The 25,727-nt window shown below is 36.7% G+C and overlaps 2 protein-coding genes across 2 annotated transcripts; both read right to left on the bottom strand.

The window, feature by feature from the left end:
• Positions 1–1,428: 1,428 nt before the first annotated feature.
• On the bottom strand, positions 1,429–11,646 carry si:ch73-22a13.3 (inositol-trisphosphate 3-kinase B). The gene is made up of 8 exons (XM_053505198.1): positions 11,576–11,646; positions 10,568–11,463; positions 9,833–9,917; positions 9,489–9,702; positions 4,563–4,767; positions 4,370–4,471; positions 1,964–2,035; positions 1,429–1,847 (listed from the first exon to the last, which is right to left on the bottom strand). The coding sequence occupies exons 2-8, from the start codon at positions 11,351–11,353 to the stop codon at positions 1,539–1,541; spliced, it is 1,773 nt and encodes a 590-aa protein (XP_053361173.1). The 5' UTR covers positions 11,354–11,463; positions 11,576–11,646; the 3' UTR covers positions 1,429–1,538.
• A 7,096-nt stretch (positions 11,647–18,742) lies between these two features.
• bscl2l (BSCL2 lipid droplet biogenesis associated, seipin, like) lies at positions 18,743–25,520 on the bottom strand. The gene is made up of 8 exons (XM_053505197.1): positions 25,273–25,520; positions 24,625–24,694; positions 24,345–24,488; positions 24,053–24,187; positions 19,418–19,515; positions 19,158–19,286; positions 18,980–19,056; positions 18,743–18,885 (listed from the first exon to the last, which is right to left on the bottom strand). Exons 1-8 carry the CDS (start codon positions 25,518–25,520, stop codon positions 18,743–18,745), a joined length of 1,044 nt encoding a protein of 347 aa, XP_053361172.1.
• Positions 25,521–25,727: the final 207 nt, after the last annotated feature.

Raw genomic sequence — 25,727 nt, 5'->3', positions numbered from 1 at the left:
GTTGCATCACCGCCACCTAAAGATCTCAGTCTCCTCAGCTTCCCTGACCTTTAAAGTTATCGTTCCAGCCCGTTTTTTCTCATATAGAACATTAAGTGCTTTCTTCCCCGATCAGTGACTCCCTAATCTAAAAGACTTTTATTATTGCCTTTTACTCCCCCTAGTTCTTTGTGCCAATATTAAATGACAAACAACTCTGAATGATTGTTTTCCAATGTTCAGAGAACTACAGTTAAATACAGGATTAAAGATTTGTTTTATTCTGAAAGCGAGAATCAATTTATGGGGCATCAAAATTTATTTTTATAACATTATTCTACATGCCTTTGCTTAGAATAGCAAATCGAACAATATACAGTATTTCCTCACCGGATTTTAAAAAGGTGAAAGTTGTTTTACAGTTTACAGCCTGTTCTCTTATTTGCCAGTGTTGAAATTGTGATCTACATTTTTTAGCCTTTTTCTTGGGTTTGCGTTGGCTTTGCTCGTGTATATATATATATATATATATATATATATATATATATATATATATATATATATATATATATATATATATACACGATATATATTTTTTTAAATATAAATAATATAATAAATATAAAGTGACTGGGTTTAACAAAATTTTTACAGTGATACTCATAGTTCCTGCAAATTATATGAAAAGTAAAAAGTAAAAGTTTACATTAGTTAGTTTTCTTATGTGTAAATTTACACACATTAAGGAACATAAAAAGGATACAATTGTGTTTATGAAATTGCAGGATTTTTACTTTACATTTTTTTTGGTGAAGGGTCACATGACATGATTTATGGATAAGTCTTTTAATATACGTCTTAATAAACAAAATAAGTCCAGTTGTGTTTTGGCTGCAGGCAGTGTTTGGGTCAGATCAGACTCTAAATCAAAGTGCTAGATAAACACACTATGTCTGAGTTATGCCTGGATTTTCTATACATTCTGTTAAGTAAGCTAGCGTAAGTGTAGCTTACTTAACAGAATGTATAGAAAATAGTAAGTGTAGCTTGCTAGTCATTAGCCTTTAGGGAGATCAGACAGGCTGCACAAGTCCAAGTCTTGCTGCATGACTGCTTAATATAATACGTAAGTGATAAGAGGAGACTATCCACAACTTAGGGACCCCGACTAAAGATACCTACAGTACCTACTAAGATACAGTAGTTATAGAGCCAAAACCTCTATGTACACCACATGCCTATAAAGCAAAAAGAAAAAAGAGAAAGAAAAATATATTGTATTTCCAGCCCTGTTAGCTGGAATAACCAGGTAATAAATTCCATTATGATTTAGAAGTCATTATTTAATTGCTATTATATATTATTGTGTTTATTTTGTAGTAATAACAGTGATTTAACTGTAAAAAAAACACACAAAATACTCTTTTTTTATTGATTGACCATGTTTGCAATGAATATGTTGTATATTATATACAGTACATCTACATATAAACAGTACAGGATATTAGCAATTACTTTATCCAGCATCAGTCCATATGATTCGTGGTTGTAGGCTCCGTTTAAAAGTCTGTTGTTGCCTCATTTGTCAGAGGTTGGTTTTGAGTAAGTTCTGACAATACATGTTCTGTCTGTGATTGGTGGGTCTCCAAATCTTGTCCCCTAACCTCAGTTATAGCAATATGCAGAAGAGAGATGAGGGATGCCAGCCCTAATAGGTAACCATCTTCACGGTTTCCCTCAACCCATGGAACATCATGCTTCAAATGCATGTTACTGGGCACTGGTGTGGTCTTCCCAAAATCAATCATCCATATGTTGGCTTTGTTGGTAGGTCGATCGTGGACGAAAAGAAGAGAGCCACCTATTACCTAGGGGAAGGACAGAAGGAATGATGGGCTATTGTTAAAAGGGCCATATTAATAGAAGGGAGAGTTGTACACCTAAGAGTAGAAAAATAAGAGAAGAACTAATAACTCTACTTAACCTCATGACTTTGGAAAAAGGCAGACTCCTTTAATGTCTCTTTCAGCGCATCCAGTCTGGACACATAGGCTTCCTAACATGCAGGAGATAAAAGAATTCCGGAATATTTAGATAGCAAGTACCTTATGGACCTGTCCAGTAAGGCTCAAACTCAGGCTGAAGATTTTCCACAAGGGGGAGCTTTTAGCATTTGGAAAGTTAAAAATCAGACATTCTGCTCTTTCTAAATAATAGTTGCTGACAAATGTTTAAAATTCGAATAAATTCCAAGGTATGAGGAATTCATCACAACCGAATGTGCATGTTGAACATCCATTTCCTAAACCATGTGCATTTAATATGAAGATAGATCCACTTTCGCTGCTTTAGCCCTTAAAGCTCAGAGCATTTTAGCAATTTTTTTTTTTTAAATACACATACTGTATATAGCGCTCAGGATTGTGCAGTATAGAGTGACATTATTTTTTTAACCAACTTCCCCAAACACAACTGGGTGAAAAATTAGAAACTGGGTCACATAGGCAAGGAAAAAGCACAAAGACACACAATCACGTGTTTCTATGATTTTTCTTTTTTTTTCCGGTTGTCTCTATTACCAAAAAATAATTATACTATGCTCATTTTGTGAAGTCTACATTTTTGCAACTTCATTGATATATTCCGGTAGTGGTAAAATTTATCCTTTATGAAAGTAATGATAACTTTTGTTCTACCTGACATATCCACATTATCCCTGACATACACAGTTTGCGGCTTGGGTTTTAACAGCCTCCAATCTTCTGGGAAAGCTTCCTATTAAATTTTGGCAAATACCTGTGGCAATTTGTGCCCATTCATTCACAAGAATACTGGGGATGTCAGGGACAGATGTCATGTAAGAAAGACTTGTGTACCACATTACCTGCTTAAATATGTGAAAATTATCATAATAATTGCAGTTTTAGGAAGGTACTGTAATCATGAAAAGATTAGCACTAATGTTATCTAGATTTTGGCTAAGCTCTGCTAGCTAGCTTGCTACTGTATGTTTTTGAAAGGAATAAAGAATTTGCTTGCAAATTATGTTGGAAAATAAGTATTTGGTCACCTACAAACAAGCAAGATTTCTGGCTCTCACAGACCTGTAACAACTTCTTTAAGAGGCTCTTCTGTCCTCCACTCGTTACCTGTATTAATGGCATCTGATATTAGTATAAAAGACACCTGTCCACAACCTCAAACAGTCACACCCCAAACCCCACTATGGCCAAGACCAAAGAGCTGTCACCAGGCTGGGAAGACAGAATCTGCAATAGGTAGCTTCGTGTGAAAAAATCAACTGTGGAGGCATTTGTTAAATGCCAGGGACTCAAATCCTGCAGTGCCAGACATGTCCCCCTGCTTAAGCCAGTACATGTCCAGGCCCATCTGAAGTTTGCTAGAGAGCATTTGGATGATCCAGAAGAGGATTGGGATAATGTCATATGTTGAGATGAAACAGAACTTTGTGTTTGGAGGAGAAAGAATGCTGAGTTGCATCCAAAGAACACCATACCCACAGTGAAGCATGGGGGTGGAAACATCATGCTTTGGGGCTGTTTTTCTGCAAAGGGACCAGGACGACTTTTAAAGGAAAGAATGAATAGGGCTATGTATCATGAGACTTTGAGTAAAAACCTCCTTCCATCAGCAAGGGCATTGAAGATGAAATGTTCACTGGGTCTTTCAGCATGACAATGATTCCAAACACATCGTTTGGGCAATGAAGGAGTGGCCTTGTAAGTAGCATTTCAAGGTCCTGGAGTGGCCTAGCCAGTCTCCAGATCTCCACCCCATAAAAAATCTTTGGAGGGAGTTGAAAGTTTGTGTTGCTCAGTGACAGCCGCAAAACAACACTGCTCTAGAGGAGATCTGCATGGAGGAATGGGCCAAACTACCAGCAACAGTGTGTGAAAACCTTGTGAACACTTACAAAAATCCTGACCTCTTTCATTGCCAACAAAGGGTATATACCAAAGTATTGAGATGAAATTTTGTTATTGACCAAATACTTATTTTCCACCATCATTTACAAATAAATTATTGAAAAATCCTACAATGTGATTTTCTAGATTTTTTTTTCTTTCGTATTTTGTCTTTTATAGTTGAGGTATACCTATTATGAAAAATACAGTCCTCTCATCTTTTTAAGTGGGCACTTGCACAATTGGTGGCCGACTAAATACCTTTTTGCCCCACTGTACAAGACAGCATACAAAGACATTCTAGACAAGGGCCTGTTTCCACATTTGTGGCAACAGTTTGTGGAATGCCTACATATTGGTGTGAGACAGGTGTCCACATATTTTTGGTCATCTACATCAGATCACTCTATGCATGGTTTTACTGGCAATAAAATCATATAAAGGATATAATAACAGTAACTTACTAGAATGTGTGCCTGCCTCTTGGTAAATAATAGCAGGGTTTCTGTAACTTGCGCTTTGCTCTGAGTTTTATTAAAATCCCGTAGCACAATCCCATTTTCTGTCTGAAAAGCATGAAAAAGGAAAGTAGGTCATAAGTTGTATGTTGTATGTTCATAAAACTGCAATAAAGCACTTCACTTCTTTGAGTCGTACCATTATGCCTTCAATGCGGAATCCTAACGTTGATGTGCTACTTGTGTTGTCTCGCCACTGCATGTAGCGCAGCTTTGTCACACCCCTCTGTGTATGTTCTTCCTCTGTAGGAGCTGTAGGATCTACTTTCACCATCTTCTGGTACATATCAGTTCGGATGCTAGCTTTGGTTCTTGCCTTAACAATCTCCTCCTCCTGAAAGGTGCTAAGAGTAAGGCACCAAAATAAGCAGGGAAATGCTTAAACGAGTACATATGTATTTGAACAGTCAACCACACAAGCATAGTAGTAGGGTACATAGAGCCTATTATTAAAAAAAAACAACTTTAAAATTGTATGAGAGTGAGTTAAACATTATCCACACTAAAAATGTATCTTATTAGTGCTTTATGTAGCATTCAAGGCTACCGTTTCCCTAGTCCGTGCTGTGCAGGTGTGAACATGTGACATCAGTTTATTTGTGACTGTGATGCGAGCAGAAATGGATGCCCCATTTGTAATTTGCACGAAAGAAGATCAGCATGCATTGATCATGAAAAAAGTTACCACTTATGTTTTTGGGCCAAGCTATTCACTCTGCTGGGTACATTGCTATGTTTTTTATTCCAAATGGTGCTTACTGGCACTGACAGAGTAAACAAAAGACACACTTACAGAGAGTCATTAATTTTTTTCCCCCACAACACACACTGAATGTCCCATGGTGGAAAATGATGGTATTACTACTTGCAAATTGCCACTTACAAGACATAGTGAATGGAACATTAATGCTACAGCATACAAAGACAGGGTGTGGGTGAGGTGAGGGTGCCCTGGTGCCAAAACAAATCCCAAAGAACATAAACAGAGGCATTTAGATATCTGCAGACAAAATTTTCATTGATGGTCTAATGAAGATGAAATTTTCCTAAAGAGAATCATTACTGATGACGAAACATGGACTCATTACTACAAGCCTGAGAGTAAAAGGCAGAGTATGGAGCGAAACAACCTTAATCGCCATACAAGATCAAGTTCAAAGGTAAACATCAGCTGGAAAATTAAAACTTACAGTTTTCTGTAATTTCCAAGGGCCAGTATTGGAACATTATCAGGTAAAGAGTTTTACAATCCACAGTGCTCATTACAGAGATGCTAATTAAAGGGCTGTTATCCAAAAGCAATGGTGATCTTGCATGACAATACACGTCCCCACACTTATGCCCCCACTGTTGAAACTCTAAAAAACTTTTTTTGTAGTGTTAAAGTGTAAAACTCTATTAAATTTTGACCTGTTTGTTCCCCTAAAAGTTGCCCTACGAGGACAAATATTAATTTCTGAAAATTTTGAAAAGCAAGGAGATTATGTTGAAAAATTTTTTGTATGTATTTGTCTTTTTAAAAAGTTCATTAAAATAAATGCAAATAATTTTTTGACTTACCCTTATACAAAAAAGACCAACACTACATTGAGATTCAAAAGATTTTTTTGATTCTGTTAATTTAACACCATGGGGGAAAAATAGGCCACCACCCAGCCAGAGTGTAAGATGGATATACCTAAGCCAGGGGTAACTCAGTGGTTAAGGCATTGGATTATGGTTGGAAAGATCCCAGGTTCAAACCCCACAACCACCAAGTTGCCAGTGTTGGGCCCTTAAGCAAGGCCCTTAACCCTCAACTGATTAGATGTGTAATGAGATAAAAATGTAAGTCGCTTTGGATAGGATCGTCTGCCAAATGCCTAAATGCAAATGTAAACTATGATGGTAAGGCACTGCTGATCCTTGCTATATACGTAATTACATTAAATGGCAAAAAATATGTGGACTCCTGACTATTACACTATACACTTATTCCCATAGTAAATCTAGTGAAAATCCTACCATGAAGACTGGAGGTTAATATAATGGTAAAAGCAGATTAAATCTGGAATAGGATATTCCACAAGCACATTTAGGTGTGACAGTCAGGTGTCAACATTTGGCCATACACAGTATATCTCATATAAAAATTGGGTTCTCTGCTGAATGTCAGAAATGATTTCACTGATATAATGTCCTTTACACTGTGCACTGATGTGATCTGCTCGAGAGCTGCTAAAATGACAGTACAGATAAGCAATACAGATTCTACCTGAGTAGCTTAGCATATCCAGTTCTGACAGGTAAAAACCAAGGCTCTTCATGGAGTACCTGCATCTATGTAAATGACTTACTGTGAAGGGCACTAAACAGAACATTTTGCTTCTCGTTATCATGCTTCACTTGTTATGGAAATCATTGTTTACTTTCCTTTTGCCAATAAATTGGGTAAAATGCACAGCTCACACATACTGTATGATTCTGTCGCATCAGTGCCTCACACATATAAGTCATTATTGTCTGGGTCTTTAACTACAGCCCAACAATGTGATAAACCTCTATGGCTTTACAGTATATACTGTATCTATACAGACCCTTTCTCATGTTAAACATTGCTAAGAAATTTACCCATTCATTATGTTTTTATCACCTTGAAGACTGTAATGCATTGTTCACAGGACCTCTTACAACTACAACAAACAGCTTGTACAAAATGAAGCAGAGAGTAACAATTCTAAAAATGTGATTAAAATATAAGCATGATTTTTAGCTTTACTCCAGTTTCTGTTTCTGTTAAAAGGGTCGAAATGATAATTCTTTTTCTTATTCATGTTCAGGTTGAAGGTGACCGAATTTTCCACAGATGTGATGCAATTTAGTGTAGACACTCCACAATGATGCACAAACACTAGGAGAACATGCGAAACTCCACATCAGAGAATAATCTCAACTATGGATCAAACCTGGGAGCTTCGATCTGATTCAATCAATTTTTAAATATTGTTTATTTCTCATCTATGTGCACTCTTTTTCACCTTCCATCGATTTCTGTCATCTTTTGCATTCTACAGCTGTCTAAATACCTGATAGACTATGAGGAGTGTTCAAGTCAAAGACTTGATTACAGAAGACTACAATCACAACACAGTGATGAGATTCTTAGCTGCAGTAAAACATTTGAATGGTGAAAACATTTTAAAAAAGGCTGTATAGCTGTGTGTGACGATCCCTGCCAAGGTGGCTCAGAGCCACTGTAGTCGTTCCCATAAACATTCAGACACATCTGTCTGTGGGAAATGTACAGACAATCATTCACCAACACCTACGCATTATAGAAACTGGACTGGGAGTTATTGCCACATCCCCCATACAGTCCTGACCTAGGCTCCATTTTCACATGTTTGGGCCATTAAAGGAAATCCTGGGAGGCCAGCGTGTTAGATGTGAAGCAGGCAGTCTGATCATGGTTTTGGTGTACTAAGAACTCTTTCTACCTTGATTGTATCCAATTGTATACATTAGTGTAGCTGACAATTATATGAAGAAATAAAGGTAATTTTTACTCTTATAACTGGGTTCTGCAATTTTGCACAATCAGAAGTCCCGGTTTGACTTGAACATCCTTCATATTTTACAAATCATGTATTTGGGCTATGATTCTGCACATTCAACATACGGAATATATATAAAAAAATGATTTTAACACATTTTAATATGCAGTATATTTTCATATTATAGAGTAATGTTTAAAAGTTAGTACTCGTCTTTGAATTTAAATTTAAGGCAATACTAAGTACAATTTGCAGCCAGGTGCTCCTAATCATTAGCCCTTGTTTAATTGATCATCAGCAGGTGTGCAGACCTCTATAAAAGCTTTAGCAGTTTGCTGGTCAAGATCTGGTGTATGTTAACACAATGCTAAAAACATAAGCAAAGCCTTAGAAAGCAATGTTTGCCGCACATCAATCTGGTAAGGTTTATAACAACATTTTCAAAAATTTGTTTTTTTTTTGTCAGTTCATCGTTCTACAGTGAGACGGATTATTCACAAGTGGAAAGCATAAATGAACATCCCAGCACATTCATTCCAAGGTCAGACCCAAACAAGAGCCACATTTCAGACACTATAGGTCTCACTAAGCATGTTAAATATTAAAGTCCATGACAGAACAATTTTAAGAAGACTGAACAAGTATGGGTTATTTGTTAAGTAAGTGTGCCTCTTGTCTAAAAAAAAAACATAAAAAGAACATCTGGTCAAACCACAAGGCTTCTGGAACAAAAACCAAACAGCATTTTTGCTGTCACTGTATATCTGCGTATTTTAGAGGGGAATGTGAGGCCATCTGTCCAACAGCTTTAGCTTGATTGAAATTGGGTCATGCAACAGGACAATGATCAAAAGCACACCATGTAAACCCAGGATGGGTGAAAAATAAATGAATCAAGGCTTTTGGAATGGCCTAGTCGAATACAAGACCTCAACCATGGCTAAAATGCTGTGGTGGGACCTTAAGAGAGCTGGGCATAAGTGCATGCCCAAAAACCTCAATGAACCGAAGCAATGTTATAAAGAAGAATGGGCCAAAAATCCTCCACTGCAATGTGAGAGACTGATAAATGAAATTATTGATATACAGGAAATGATTACTTCAAGTTATAGTTGCTAAAGGTGGATCTACAAGTTATTGAATCTTTGGGGGTACATAGTATTGCCTACCAGTTTTTTTCCTTTTAACTTTGTTTTTTGTTAAATAAATCAAGGCGCAGTAAAAAGTTACATGTTGTTTTTCATCTGAGGTGGTATTTGCCGTAATACTGAGACCCGATACAATCAGATGATTTTTATGATGTTTTTTCCACAAAAAACATTGAATTTAAATGGGGGGTACTAACTTTTGAACATGACTGTATATTGTCATTATCTTCTTTCTGCCACTACTTTTACATATTTTTTTAAAAATTATTTGCTTATTTTTTATTTTCTGTCTCTTTTTCAATTAATTCTTTACAGCACTTTTTAAATAATAAAAGGTGGTGTATTTAAAAAAAAAAAAAAAAAGCATGTAAACAGCATACATACCGAATTCCCATTTTGCAATCCATAATGACAGGCTGCTTGAGACCGCTCAGCAGGTCCTCAAGACGGATATAGTTCTCTCCGTTCCTGCTGATGTTCCCATAATAGCGAGGCACGAACTGATGAAGTGGATCAGACATGAGTGCCCGCAGGCAGGTATCTTCCACCTCGTTGAATCTCTTCAGCACCTCCCCACCTTCACCCAGCTGGATGTTACCTGATTATAATCAGGCAATTGCATGCAGATTATTTTATATGTGCTGCATTTTTATAAATTCCTTAACAGATTTGTAATATGGTTCGTATCACATGTAACATATGTAACAGTGTAAGCACAGGTCACGTGCCTTGGTGTCCAGCTAGCTGTACCCAGGAACTTTGCCTGCGCTTCGACCACTGCATCATAGTCAGAAACGTCCTCCAGGATCGACACTGGCAAGGAAAAGATGCTATTATTATGTGTAGTGTGTGCTCCAAGCTACCGAGTCAACCATCATTGTGATATCATTATGCTTGTGATCATTGCACTACTCAGAGATACAGTGCAATCATGGAAATGATTTCTTTTTAAACTGTAATTTTTTTAAATCCTGCTTTAAACCTCTTTTAGGTTTATTTCATCCATATACACTTGTTTTTTTTTCGAGCTTTCTTTATATATGGTTATAATTACTATACCATTATCCATAATAATACATCAATACATCCTTCCTCAGCAGCTGAAACCTTTTAACACAAATAATGTTTTAAATTTTGAGAGTAATAGGCTACTATCGTACTATCTGTCTGCCGTGCCATGCAAATAGCTTATTCAAATGCTTAATGTCAGAGTTCTCTTTCAGAAACCATGCAAATAGACTGCAGGACAGTAAGAGTAAGCTTAAAAAAGTATTTTTTTCAAAAAGCAGAAGTATTACAGAAGTCCAATATTTCATTCAGAAATGTACTTAAATGGGTCCACCCTAGGTAATTATCTTTTATGATTATAAATGGAATAAAATGATAACAGGTCTTAGATATGTAGTTCATGATGCTTTTTTAATAGCATGAGTGTAAATGAATTATGCTGTGACTCCACTCACCCTTCTCACGTCTTTCCTTTTCACCATCTCCTCTCCCTCACTGAAGACCTCATCACTTTCTGCTGAGGAGTAGTTGAAGGATGAGGATGAAGAGGAGGATGATGAGGCAAAAGAGGTGGCGAAAACCTTTGAGAATATGCGGTGAGGGACCGGTTCTCTCATCTCTGCGTCCCCGTTGATATTTCCTTGCTCTGCCCCTCTCAGCCTTGTTACATCCTTTTCTGACTCCTCATCTTGTGTATCCTTAGATCTCCACTGCCTTTGTTGGTGCCTCAATCTAATTCCTCGATTCATTTCCTTTGCACTAATGTTGGCCTCTTCCTCTGCGCTACCCTCCAGCCTCTCTCTTCTCATCCCTCTCCATCTTTCCCTCTGTCCAGCTCGCCACATATACTTTCTGGACACTTCACCAGAAAAGGAACCCCCTTCATCAGCAATGTGTTTTGTAGTTTCTTTTTTTCTGTCTTTCTCTTTTTCTCCATTGTTGGTTTCAGACCAGTTCTGCAAACTGTTAGGCTTCCAGTCCGCTGGCTTTTCTGATGCTGTTACAAACAGTTCCTTTTGAATAGTCTCTGGTTCTAGTCTGGATGAGAGTACAGCCTGAGCAGACACAAGTTTGGGCTTTGACCTCTGTGTAGCAAACAAAGCTTCCTTCATGCAATTGTTCTCAAATGCATCTATGTCTTCTCCTTCTGCTGTCAACTGATTTCTTAAAGGCTCAACATTTTCCGCTTTGCTTATTTTTCCTGATTCATCTTCGGCAGGCATGTCTATTGATGTGCTCATATTTCTTGAAGTAAATTCCAGTCTTTCATGGACCTAGGTTGGCAAATACAATTCCCATAGCAAAAAATAAAAAGTGCAATAATCCAAAAATGGGATCCAGGTGAAGAGTGCTGAGTTAATAATGAGAAAATGTTTTAAGGTTACATCATGATAAATAGAGAAGCATTATCAATCAGCTGTGTACTTAAAGTTAAACAAAAATAAAGGAAATACTCATTTTACCTAGTCTGATGGTAAATCTGTAATTTGATATCATACAAAATACGGATTCATGTATCCAAGTTTGACACACCAGGTCCAGGGGCAAGTCAGAATCCTATTGGAGTGTGCTCTTTGGTTGAGCTCAAAGGCTTTAGTATCAACATCCACAGCCGTGCATTTGCATGCTGTGACATCATGAAGTTTCCACACGGCAGTGACTCCTAGATAAACTAACCTGGAGGTAATCAATCCAGCATGAAAACAGGCTGGCCTGCGAACTAATATAAGCCAATCTAACATGTGAACAAATCATTTTTCTGCACAGTTCATCTCCACTACGTTCTGTGTCTTTTAAAGTAGTTTGTATGAAACTCAAATGATATTCATGGTGGATAAAAAATGCAATCTATGACCAGTTAAACGTAGAAAACCCACTGCATGTTACACATGTGTACATATTCTGATCTGCTAATAAATAAAAAACAACTTTAGGATAAGTAATAAACGAGCAGATGTAATAAGCAGATGTCTTAAGGTTCCAGGGTACCCCTTTAACCTTTATATTTGAGATCTATGTATGTATGTATGTATTTATTTTTTTATTTATTTATTCATTTATGGCATCACGGTGGCTTAATGGTTAGCCCCGTCTCCTAGCACCTTCAGGTCCTGTGTTGGGTCTGTGTGCTTGGAGTTTGCATGTTCTCCCCGTGCTTGGTGGGTTTTCTCCAGGTTCTCCGGTTTTCTCCCACAGTCTAAAAAATGTTGTGTGATGAATGTGTATTAATGTTGACTGGAGGTAGTACCATGGTTGTACAAGAAGGGAATACATACAGTGGTCACACTTGGCTTCCACGGTCTCTAGTTGAATTACAGAGGTTCCTAGATGGATTTATTTATTTATTTATTTATTTATTCATACAAATTTTCATTAAATTATCTGAATAAGTTGTTCAAAGTCTGTTTGTATATATGTATGTATTTATGTATTGTATATGTATGTATGTATGTCTATATACATTTATGTATGTATGTATGTATGTATGTATTAATTATTATTATTATTATTAATAATAATAATGATAATAATAATAATAATAATAATATAAGTAGTAGTAGAATTAGTGTTAAGACTATAGTTAGTGGCAGTGGTGATGCCAAGAAATGTGTGACTTTCCAAGAAATATTAAATACATCAGAACATGAAATCTCTTTTCAAATGTTCCTGTAGCTCCTGCAGCATGTGGAAACACTGTGGTGCACAGTATGCAAATTGAAACATCGATTCCAGTATTTATAACACATACGAAGAAATAGACTTTGTCTCCTAATCTTGAATCCCTGGAACTTTCACGTTCAGAATTTTGTTTGAGGATATGCTATCACTTAAACAAATTTTAAGAAAATGTAATTATGATTCATGATTATTTAAGGGATGAATGAATGAATGAATGATTATGACATCCTATGTCTTAGTCATAAGATCATATATCTTACTTCTTAAGGTTTTTAAAATATAGTTGTTCATGACTCGATTTGGGCATTTTAATGAACTTACCCAAACTTAAGCTAAATATAAGTTTTATTTTACAAACTTCGGATTTAAACTGATGGCGCACTTTGCATTGATGACTGAAATATGGTTTGTGTTCTGTGTAGGTAATAGGTACGCACTGCAAATATATAGCATGAATAATGTAGTTTGTAGTGCTTGAGTTTGTAATGCTGCCAGTGTGCAGTATAAAGCCCACTTTGATGTTCTTAAGATACAATAAGTTCCATATTTATTATGGATCTAATAAATTCAGGTAACAACAACAACAACAACAACAAGAATAATAATAATAATAATAATAATAATAATAATATCTGCAGTGCTGCAGCTGAGAAATTTATAAAAAACCCTTCTTTACAACATCTACTGTATTTTCTATTTGATTTATTTCTAGTCAGTGGACATGAGGAGATACTGCACTTCTACAGAATGATAAGGGGTCCAGGGAATCATCTCTGCTGATGTAAATCCAGAAACACACAATACTTGACTCACAATTCTTTGATAGAAAGAATTTATTTTACAGTAAATATTAGATGAGCTTATGTGACCTATGGGAAATAGATGCTGAGATAAATCTAATTTTCATTTGCAGGGGTTCCCTTGCCACCCCCACTGACAAAACATTTAAATGCAATTATTATTATTATTATTATTATTATTATTATTATTATTATTATATATTTTTTCTCTTTCAATTCTAAGTGTACATTTTTATTTTTTAATTTACAATTTTATTTGTCTGCAGTGCTTATATTTGTTCTTTAACATCAAGCCTTTAAAAAGTTGACCTGCATCTAGAGATGGTCAGGTAGACACATTTACTTGGGTGTAGGAACACATGTCTGACTCTCTTCAGAACGTTAGCCAGACTATCAGGTAAATTTGTGTTTCAGACCTGATGTGAATCTACACATCCACATCAGATCTGAAACAGAAATTTACCTGATAAATCTACACATGTTGCTGTTTCCTTGGATGGGAGATGGTAAGACTTTCTCTGTGATTTAATACTGTGCTAATTTCACTTGCAAGAGAGTGAAGAGAGTCAGGAGAAGAATGCTGTAATGTATGTACAATCAGCATTTATTTCTCTTGTTTCTTAGCTACCATCTTAAAGACAGACAGGGTTGATATTGGTATGAAGCTGCATGCTCTCCATCAGGTGCTCTCAGTGAGTAAAACATTTGTTTAGCTTCTGTTACTCCTCGGGTATTTACACTCTGCTTTAATATTGTGTGTTATTACTGTATATTCTGACTTTGCTGGCCATAAGATTTTCATGTGTCTGGAAGCAGCTTACAACCAGGTAACTTTAGAATTAGTTTTTGTTCCCAGAATTTCTTTTTTTTTTCAGTTTTAAAAGGTTGTTGCAGTTAAACATAAAACAAAAAGGGCGACAAGGCAAAACTAGCCAGATTAGATAATTTTCTGGTTTATAATAATAACAATCTTTTATGAATTAAAGACATTTTTAGGGCAGAATATAAATAAACACCAGCTTAATCAAGATTGATATGGAAACCCCATTTGGCCCATGTAGTGCACTTAGTGTCTTTAGTAGAGTAATGGACATACTCCGGCAGACCGATCCTTCTCCCTAGGGCTTAAAATGAGCAACCAAGTTGAAGACCATAGCCAAAATGAGTCTTACAGATTTTTTGTTGTTGATTTTGCAGGGCGTGGTTGTTGTGCATCTGGCCTGTGAGTCTTATTCAATTCCAAGGATTCCTAGCCTTTTACTCAGGACTCGATTGTAAACCATTTTATGACTTTTTTCATTCTGTGCAGGTCCATGATTACCTCTGATTTTTGAGAAGCTTTCCTTCAGCTACATCAAAAACAGTCACCAAAAACAGTCATGACTGTTTTATCTGGAGATTTCAGTGATGCTTTCATGTATGGTCCACCCTTTTCTCTTTTTGTATTCCCTATATTCTTAACTCTGATATGACAGTTGAGTTTGTTGTCTTTCTTTCATTAAGTTGGAGAGAGAATTCTTGGAGCGCTTGTTTGAGCTCATCAGAATGTGGGATGTAGGACTGTGTGGGAGCCAGTGGAAATGCTGTACTTCATATGGCTTACTGTAAGTGTTAAATATGACACTTTGTTGAATCTGTATATTGTATATTAAAATTTTATGTCAGTAGGATCAGCTTAAAGTGCTTCCAGAAGTAATGTTTTTGCTCCTGCTGGAGCTTTCCAGCAACCTAATGGCCTTAGGCAATGCAGTTTTGCGTCTCCTCAATCAGCATGTCTGGCTGCTGGACTCATACAGTATAATCACTCTTTACAACCATGAGGAGTGCAGCAGATGGACATGCTGAGTCCAGGCCGAATGTTTTGATGCAAGGTTTGTGGAGTTGTGTGCCAAATCGAGCATGATATGGCTGCATAGTCCCGAGTCGCATTAAGACCACAATTGTTTTCCATGCTGCTTTTACCCCGAGGCTGTCTGCATTAGATCCTGCCTATCAAGAGCTGTCATTGAGGTAAGTTGTTGCAAGGTATTAGTTACTACTGCTGAGTTATTGCTTGTTTTTTTTTTTTTTTTTTAGACATTTATTACATCCTTGTCTAAATAGGCTTGTCTACAGCTAACGCTAGTTGGCATTTGGCTGAATGGCGAAGGCTGATGTTAGAGGCACTGTTAGTCTCTTGTTTTGGTATTGAACCTAACATGGACGGGGGGATTTCTTGTTGTAAGAAATTGCTAACTCAAATAGTTGGACTCAAATAGTAGAAGAGTGGTTCTGGGAGCATAAGGAATCATTTTCACACATGGATTGGCCACCATGTTGCACGGTGTAATCAAAGCCAAAGGCTGTTGAATGAAATATTAGCATGTGCGACTCTTCTTTGGACAAGCAGCATATATTTCCAGAGTTGTGGCTTTGATCTGGCTCCTTTTTATATCTGGCAGTGTAATGCAGCCAATGTAGCAGCTGCATGTGAAGTAAACAGCTGAATATCTTATCTGACTCTTCAGACACAAATGAATGGAAAAGAAGTGCTCCATTTGTTAACAGCAGTACACATTAGCAGAAGACTTAATTTTACATATGCTTATGTTAAATAAATTCTTTTATATTATCAACAGCATTTTGTATGATTCCTTGTGTTTTGTTCCTTTTTATAATTTCCAGGTACAGTATATGTCTCCTATGCCACATGTGTGGCTCCTTAAAGTCTTTCCTAATCAGCCTCCCTTTTCTAGGGAAGGATCTAAATATGTATGAATATTGGCTCAATTTCTCATTTGCTAATAGAGAAATGCTAAACAGAATTGTGATTTTTATTGAATGTGATTTGTCATTTCTAGGCTAGTTGGTATCAAAACCATTCCCCTTCTACCATCTGTCTTAAAAGAGAATGTAATGTCACAGGGTGCCAGTCCATTGCTGGGCTCACAAGCACACACATAAACACAGGGAATTTGAAAACAGCATTGTCCCAAACCCCCCTCTGTTATTGTGAAAATAGTGAGGTTGGCACACTTAGCCGGTCACGTTATTGGTGACAACGGCTTGAGATGTCTGCATTAAAAAAAAATGAAACTGGGGTAGGGGTTGTTCCTTGGAAAAGGCATTGGACTACAGTCTCGCAGGTTCCGGAATCAAACTCCATCACAACCAAATTGCACCTGTTGGGCCCTTGAGCACGGCCCTTAACGCTCAAATGCTTAGATGTATAATGAAACAGAAATGTAAGTCGCTCTGAATAAGGGTGTCTGTCAAATGCTGAAATGTAAATAACTATACTGTATGCGCTCTATAATAAAAACTATATGCGCTCCACAATGAGACAAGAAATGCTCAATGGACTTGCCATTTAGCATTTCTTGTTGCAAAAAAAGTTAAGTGACTTGCATTGAACACTAGTGAGCAAAAGTATCACAAGTCATAAAATACAGCTGTAAAGGAGGTTACAATAAAATAATCTATATATGTGGGTCAGCTGATGCTTATACTATTATTATTATTATTAGTATTTGTAGTAGTATTTGAGTGGACAGTTATTTATTGATCAACACTTTTATTAAAGCTGCCCTGAAGACTGAATTAATAAATGACAAATAAATGTATTTATCCAGCCATAATTTAATCTCATCTCAAGCATCCAATGCGTTGCAATAATTTCTTTATTTAGTGTTTGCTTTTACTTTCCTCTAATCAGCATTTGCTGATTTCACTTATATTTTTTATTGTGTTTTAAAATACTGATTTTATCTTTGTGCTTTACAATCATATTTAGTAGATGTATGTAAAACACAGCATGGCCTGGATAAGACTGTAACACTGGATTTGTAAATGCTCATTTGTTACTTCACCCGTGTGTCACTACAAGGCTAATGCCACTTATTTAAAATTACTTATGTTGTATAAGAGGTACAAGGGTACTAGGGTTGCGTGGGTGTTTGATGAGGAGCACAATTGGGAAAATGTTGTCCTGCTGTTCAAAATTTCCAATGATTGACCTGCTCATGTCTGTAACATTGGATACCCATCAGCTAAACAAAAGTTTTTTTTATTTTTTTAAGCAGTATTTTTTGCAAGGGACTTTAAAAAAGACACTTTCTAAAGATCCATTTGTCATTTTTGTTTTGTCACAATGCAGTAAGTCAATTTTAAAAATAAATGAAATGATAGCTAACTACTGTTTTTCATATATTTCTTCAACATACTCAATTTACAATATAAAAGAAACAATTTATTCCTTGAAAAACATTTTAGCTTTTATTTATTTTTTAAAAAGACCCTTTTGAAAACTTTTTTTTTACTTTGCCTCAAAGAGTCATCTTTAAATAAAATATTTCCCTGTGAAAGGTTCATTGTAAAACAGAAATGTTTTTTTTATACCATTACTTCTGAAGAGCTACGTTCAGTTCCAATGAGCATTTTTAATTTTCTGCGAGTACATTGGCTAATGAGTGTGACAAACGAGAGCATTTTGTCAGTTAAGTTAAACACAATTTATTTCTAATTCATTCATGCACACACTGGGCTTCATTGATTAAAAGTTTGTGTGCTTCTTTTTCTAGGCCACAACAAAGTACAATTTTCAGCCAGATTTAGAAAACGTAACATGGTAACACGGATTCTTTTTCATTCTCATGCACGTTAATAAATGCCTATGATGTGCAAAACACATGCATGTCACAGCTCATTTGCATGTAGTGATGACCACAAAACCCCATAAAATAAAGCTAATCTAAAGAGGAAAGCCAGAATGATAATAAAATAGAAAAGGAATTTCTACTCAAGACATATTTTTTTATGTCTACACAAATGAAAATAAAAGTTATTTTACCTATATTTTAATAAGAGTTTTACTCAAATTCATCATCTATTATTGCATAAACATTTTCTGAACAAATAGAATTTTCATTTTCCACAAGTTCTCAGTAAATTCACTTATATCCAGCTTAATAACTCAGGGTCAGCATTTACAGCGCTTGCAGTGAAACCCACAATATAAAACACCAGATTGCTTTTTCCTTTGCTGCTTATAACATTTGCTCTTATTATTTAAACCTCTCCATCTCTTTGGCCTTAGGAGCTTAAGCTGACAATCCATCAATCAAAAATCAATGCTTTCAACCCTCTGCTCCTTCACTCCTAACATTAAATCTGCTAATCATAAAGGTCAGAAAGATCATTTGTCTTAGCCGTCTCCTTTACTTCTGCATTAAAATTGCCTTCCATCTTGTCAGAACTGGAATCCTCGATGCCGCTGGGTCTTATATTGGATGGATCCGACAAATGTGTCTTCGCTTCTAAAAAGAAAAATAATTAAAAAACACCTGTTTTGAAGTTCTGTAATTTTTTTAACATGATGTGTTTATTAATAAATATATGTAGATTAGTTACCTGTGCAGTGTGTGTTCCTCTCATACTGATATGCATTTCCTTGTATATCATCTCTTCTCATGTTAGGTTTATTCAAACTGTAATTACCAACAAGCCCAGAGAAGTATGGAGAGATGATGAAATAAAAGAGTGCAGACGTAATGCAGAGCGATAATGTCATGGGTTTCACAGTACATACTGTAAAAATAGACGAGTCCACAAGCTGCTGTCCTGCACAAAGCCAACCAGGATGATGCCAGTAAGGAACATAAAGTTAGTCATCACTCCAACCACAGCGGATGTGAACGGGAAGTAATAGAGGACATACCTGTAGTGAGAAACTTCAGTCAGTGTTTAAAGATTTCTCTCTCTCTCTCTTTCTCTCTCACACACCCACACACACACACACGCACACACACGTACACACACACACACACGCACGCACGCACACACACAAACCTGATGCCACTGAAGTGAGCATGAATGTAAAGCTGTGCTTTGTAAATCTGAACTTGCTGAGAGTGGATTTCTATAACAGCTCCAGTGGCAGGTTTATACTGCAGACAGAAAGGAAGAGAGAAGAACAAGGAAACTGAATGTGCAAACTCAAAATCTATTAGGTCTATTCTGCTTGTCCCCAATTTCGTAAAACAATATATAAATTTAAATCTCGTACCTTATATGCTAAAAATCAGTAGTGAAATAAACCAACAGTCAAAAACGACAACGTAGAAGAGAATTTTCCTAATAAATTTAATGAACTTGAACCGAATTGAAAGGTGCAACTTTGCCTGCATCCAGAAACGCTTGCATATCTTAATTTTATGAGGGCTTTATGAGGACATTAGGGTAGAACAAACTACAGCTTACAATTTAAACTGTGTATACCTAATATTTAAGATATACACAGTATAAACTGTAAACTCTAGTCAACTGTAGTAAGTGAAAGTTTAGCTGTGTAACATTCCTTGTCTTTCACTAGGATTTTTCCATAATAATAAGCAGCCCTGATTTAAGCTGATGTAAATCTGATTCCTAAATTTTTTTTAATTCTTGATTGATTCTTCAGCCAGATTACCATTTTAATGTTTGCAGAAGAAAGAAATGTACATTTTGTATTGTAGGGATGTAATTCTTGACAGATTTTTCAGTCAGATTATAACTAGGTAGCATCCGGTTGCTAGGCTAGGTTTTTTTTTGCAATCATGTTGCATGTACATCTCTTTTGTCTGCAAACATTAAGGTGGTCTGTTATACCTGCTTTATTATGTACATAGTAGTAAAGTGTTCCAAAAATCACTCACTCATCGTCTATACCGCTTTATCCTGTATACAAGGTATATATAAACTTTAGCCCTTTTTTAGGACTGTGTATTTCAACAATAATGTTGTAAAAATCCAAATAACTTTACAGATCTTCATTGTAAAGGGTTTAAACAATGTTTTCCATGCATGTTCAATTAACCATAATCAATTAATTAACATGCACCTGTGGAATGGTCGTTAAGACCTTAACAGCTTACAGAAAGTAGGGATTTAAGGTCACAGTTCTAAAAACGCAGGACACTAAAGAGACTTGTCTACCGACTGTGAAAAACACCAAAAGAAAGATGCCCAGGGTCCCTGCTCATCTGCGTGAACGTGCATTAGACATGCTGCAGGGAGGCATGAGGACTGCTAATGTGGCTAGGGCAATAAATCGCCATGTCCGAACTGTGAGACGCCTAAGACAGTGCTACAGGAAGACAGGAAGGACAGCTGATCATTCTCGCAGTGAAAGACCACGTGTAACAACACCTGCACAGGATCGGTACATCCGAATATCACACCTGCGTGACAGGTACAGGATGGCCACAACAACCAGGGGTGATGGACGGATTCGTGTTTATCGTCAAAGGAATGAGCGTTACACTGAGGCCTGTCCCCTGGAGCGGGATCGATTTGGAGGTGGGGGGGGTCCGTCATGGTCTGGGGCGGTATATCACATCATCATCGGACTGAGCTTGTTGTCATTGCAGGCAATCTCAATGCCTTGCGGTACAGGGAAGACATCCTGATCCCTCATGTGGTACCCTTTATGCATGCTCATCTGGACATGATCCTCCAGCAGGACCATACCACCAGCCATACTGTTAGTTATGTGCGTGAGTTTTTGCATGACAGCAATGTCAGTGTTCTGCCATGGCCAGCAAAGAGCCCGGATCTAAATCCCATTGAGCACATCTGGGACCTGTTGGATTGCAGGGTGAGGGCTAGGGCCATTCCCCCCAGAAATGTTCAGGAACTTGCAGGTGCCTTGGTGGACGAGTGGGGTAACATCTCACAGCATGAACTGACAAATCTGGTCCAGTCCATGAGGAGGAGACGCACTGCAGTACTTCAAGCAACTGGTGGCCACACCAGATACTGACTGGTACTTTTGATTTGGAGCCTCCCTTCATTCAGGGACACATTGTGAAACATTTTTAGTTTATGTCTTATGGTGTTGACCCTTTTAGTGTTCATACAAATATTTACACATTAAGTTTACTGAAAGTAAAAACAGTTGAAAGTCAGAGGACGTTCCTTTTTTTTGGTGAGTTTATATAGGGTCGTGGGAGCCTATTCTTTATGGCACGTGGTGGGAAGGGCAATTAGCATATTCTGCAGGTCTTTGGATTGTGGAAGGAAACCGGAGTACCTGGAGGAAACCCACCAAGCACGGGGAGAACATGCAAACTCCATGCACACAGAGATGGGAATCGAGCCTAGTTGGGAATCGAACCTGGAGGTGCAAGGCAACAGTGCTAACCACTACACCATCCTGCCACCCACCAAAAATCAATCAGAGTAAACTAGGAGTTTAGCAATAGCACAAACTTGCATAAAATCACATGAATGCATAGAGTATTGCTTTTATATACTACACAACATAAAATCTCTTTCGTCTACCTAGTTATAATCTGATTGAAGAATCAATTAAAAATTTAAGAAATTTTAGGAATCCGATTTTTTTATGTGCACTTCTTAGTATGGAGAAATTCTGGTAAAACACACACAATGTTACAGAGCTAAGCTTTCACATGGTGTAACTCAAGAAGGTTTGCCACCCTCTCAGTGAGCCGGAATGTTAATATAACCACCAAAAACAGGTCATACTGTATATACATATTTCATAAAATCTCAGACTTTTAATATTAAAGGGAAATACAAGGCTGAGTCAAATATCAAGTCAAACTGGGACTCTCTTGTGAATGATTTACAGAAGACGTCTAGCGTCAGCACAATTTGCTAATCCTTACTTACAGTAATACTTACATTAAAACATTAAATGGTGCAAACATTTTAAAGAAGGCAGTTTGTCTGTGAATGACAATCCCGGACAAGGTAGAACGTTTTCTTAGTGCCAGGTCCATGAACATTCCTCTTGCTGAATGTTCATGGGAATAACTGCAGTGAGATTCAAGCCACCTTGTCCGGGATCATCATACTAATTGCCCTACACTAAAACCGGCTGTGATCAAATGATTTTAATTATGTTTTTACACACACACACACACACACACACCCACACACACACACTCACACACACACACACACACACACACAAAAAAAGGAAATTAAAAGAGGGCCACTAACTTTTACACATGACCGTGCAGTATGAATATCCTTTGAGTTAATTACACAGGCCATTGTTTCCACACAGAAAATTTAATGTAAATTTAATTTAGTGTAAACAATGGTGTTAATTTTAAGAGAGTTAAAAAGATGTCATCACATTTAGCATGTTTAAATGTCTCTTCTTGATTTATGACCAAAACACTGCACCACCAGTCAAAAGGTCTAATTATGTGTTTTTTCCTAATTTTTATTTCTTTCTGCATTGTAAACCATCCAAAATATACAATACTCTCCTTTAAAAAGTTAATATTGAGGTATGTATACTACTTATGATCCGTAAAGCCTTCATAACGGGTTAATCTGAGGTGCTGTTAATTGTAGATTTTTGAGGCTGGTTACTCTAAATAAACTTCTCCTCTGCAACAGAGTTTCGGTCTTATTGTCCTGGGAAGGTCTTCATGAGAGCCAGTTTCATCAGGGTGCTTGATGGTTTTTGCAAACACACTTGACAAGTTCTTGTGAGAGCTATTCCACAACAGCTGACCTTCTTGTCTTAAAATAACTGGCTGATGCTATTTTATTTGTTGTTGTTCCTTAATTACTTCATGCCATGTGTGTTATTTTATGGTTTTTAAAAAATCCAGTATTGTCCTGGAATGTAGAAAATTAACCCAAGTTTTGACTGGTACTGTGTACAGTATATTGACCATATAACAAACCTGACACTTTTTTGCAAGAAGTTTCATAATACTGATTACATATTGCATGCTGTATACTGTAGGGTTTATAATGCATAGTTCCAATTTATATTTTTAATATTTTCCTTGCAACAAGGCAAGTTGAACAATTTTCAGAGTAGATCTGTATCACTCCAATCTCTTACAGTGACCACTTACAAAATTAGCATATTGCAGTAGTAGACAAAATCAACTAATGAAGGAACTATTGTTTTTCTATATCTAGCAGATTAACATTGTGGCGTGTGTGTTCAAGCAACTTTGGTCAAAACACAGTCGTGAAGTTCATCAATTACACTGTAGTCTTTACAGCTGAATAATCACTAACGCTACGTCCCAACTGAGAGAAGCATAATTAGTTAGCAAAGTTCGGTCCATGTATTTGGCTTGTGCTGCATCTCTTACTGGCGTAGGCAATTACATTATAGACTTAAACTAATACAAATACATGATGCTCCAGTGCACATTTTTACTATTTACTAATTAATTTAGAAATGTTACAGTATGTTAAAAATTGTATTGTTATTGTAGTGTTATTTACAGTATGGAATCTCTTCTAGTATGGACATGGGATTAAAAGTGCACAAATTTGTGTTTTGTGAAAAGTGAAATGATCAGAACACACCCTGATCAAATGATTTTCCGATAATATTATAATATTTTTACATTTAAAACAATTTAGGTATGTGATCATATTACATGACGTGTTATTATGCCATATCCATCTCCCTGTGTCTGAGTGCAGGACAGTACTTACTGAGCTGTCTATATAAGAAGAGTAAAGCTCAACCAGGACATGCTGCTTTTGCTCAATAACTCCCATCAGCATCAAAGGAAGCAACATTAGAGTCTCCAGGGTCTGCAGCAGGTATGAGCGATAGTGAAGCATTGTCTATAATCATACACAAAAAATGTAGTTCATCAAAAGGCATTCTAAGTGAGTACTGCATTGTTTGTTATACAGGACTAGCAGTAATGAGTTTGTGTATGTGTGTGTGTGTAAGATGGTTGTGTATTATGTGTAGCATGTGTTTTATATATATACACACAGTTTGCATTGAAGAATCAACAGTCTGTCCATCATGGGAGTAACACGACATCTTTACCAGGAACATTCCTAGTTCCATATTGGTCGGAGATTCTGGCATTTCCAGGTCCAGTGTGATGTGATAGGGCTGACCAGGTGTCATCACCTGCATTTAGTCCAACAAAAGATATAAAATTTAAATTTATAAAGAGGATAAAAACTATTTAAAGAACAGCAATAAATATGCAATAAATTGCATACTGTATTTCATATATATATATGAATGAAAAATATGAGGTCACCTGTTTCTTGTTGCTCATAAGCAGGGAGAAGTTTGACACAGGAAAGGAGGGGACCGAGTGTGAGAGCTTTCTGCTGGATAATGAAACACTTAAAATGATTAAATTCCAAAAGTCTCCAGTGTCAAGTTTTTGTTGCAGTCAGAGGTTTAAAGATGTAATGTTAAAATTTCAGACACAGTTTATATTTCTTATTAACTTGATAAGAAAAAAAAAGAAAAAAGGCAAGGCAAGTAAAGAATGGACTGTGTTTAGCTCTTACTTTTAAGTTAAATATTTCTCTTATAACATCCGAAATTAAATGCAGAAAAATATGGTTATGCTTAACAACCATAACCATACTCAACAACCATAGTTTACAAATTGTGAAAGGAATAAAGAGGAATAAAACACTAGCTTTGTTTCACCAAAGGTCACCCCCTGATCTTGAATATTTTCCCTTTTTATAAAGTCATGCCCACGATATTTAATTCCTTATCAATACTACTACAAGTAAGTACTGTAAGTATTTTTATACAATGACTACAATACAATGAGTTTGACATTTCTTACAGTTATAATCAGGAAAATATGTTTTTAATCACACCTAGCAAAATGTTTGAAGACTAACTGAGTATTTGAACTGTAGGGCACATATTGATGTACTCTCACCTGTAATGGAAGTGCACAGGAGTGATGAAGCTTGCAGTGGGCATGAAAGTATAATAGAAACCGACATAGAGAAAAATGGCTACAAATACCAGCAGATGAAGCATACACAGAACATTGGCAGTCTGCACGACTTTCTGTTTGATCCTTAGACCCAGTCCGGTTATAACTTCCTGGATTTGGAGCAGGAGGTCCCCAATCTCTGTATTCAGCTCATGTATGCTAGTGCCCTCGCTTTGCAATTCCTCCATCTCTGGGCTGAGATTTCCAACTGTCTCAAAAAAATTATAAAAAAAAAAGGGGAAAAAGCTCAAGACTTTCCTCAGTGCTTTCCTTTCTTTTCAGGACTCTTACACCAGTTCAGTCTTGGCACATGATGAACTCTTGACACACATTTGCAGATGAACATTCTTTTTGTTTCACTGTACAAGAAACATTCCACATAGCTGCCCATGTGG

Source organism: Clarias gariepinus, chromosome 10 (genome assembly GCF_024256425.1).
Source record: "Clarias gariepinus isolate MV-2021 ecotype Netherlands chromosome 10, CGAR_prim_01v2, whole genome shotgun sequence".
Classification (NCBI taxonomy): Eukaryota; Metazoa; Chordata; class Actinopteri; order Siluriformes; family Clariidae; genus Clarias; species Clarias gariepinus.
This window is presented reverse-complemented; position numbering and strand designations above follow the sequence as displayed.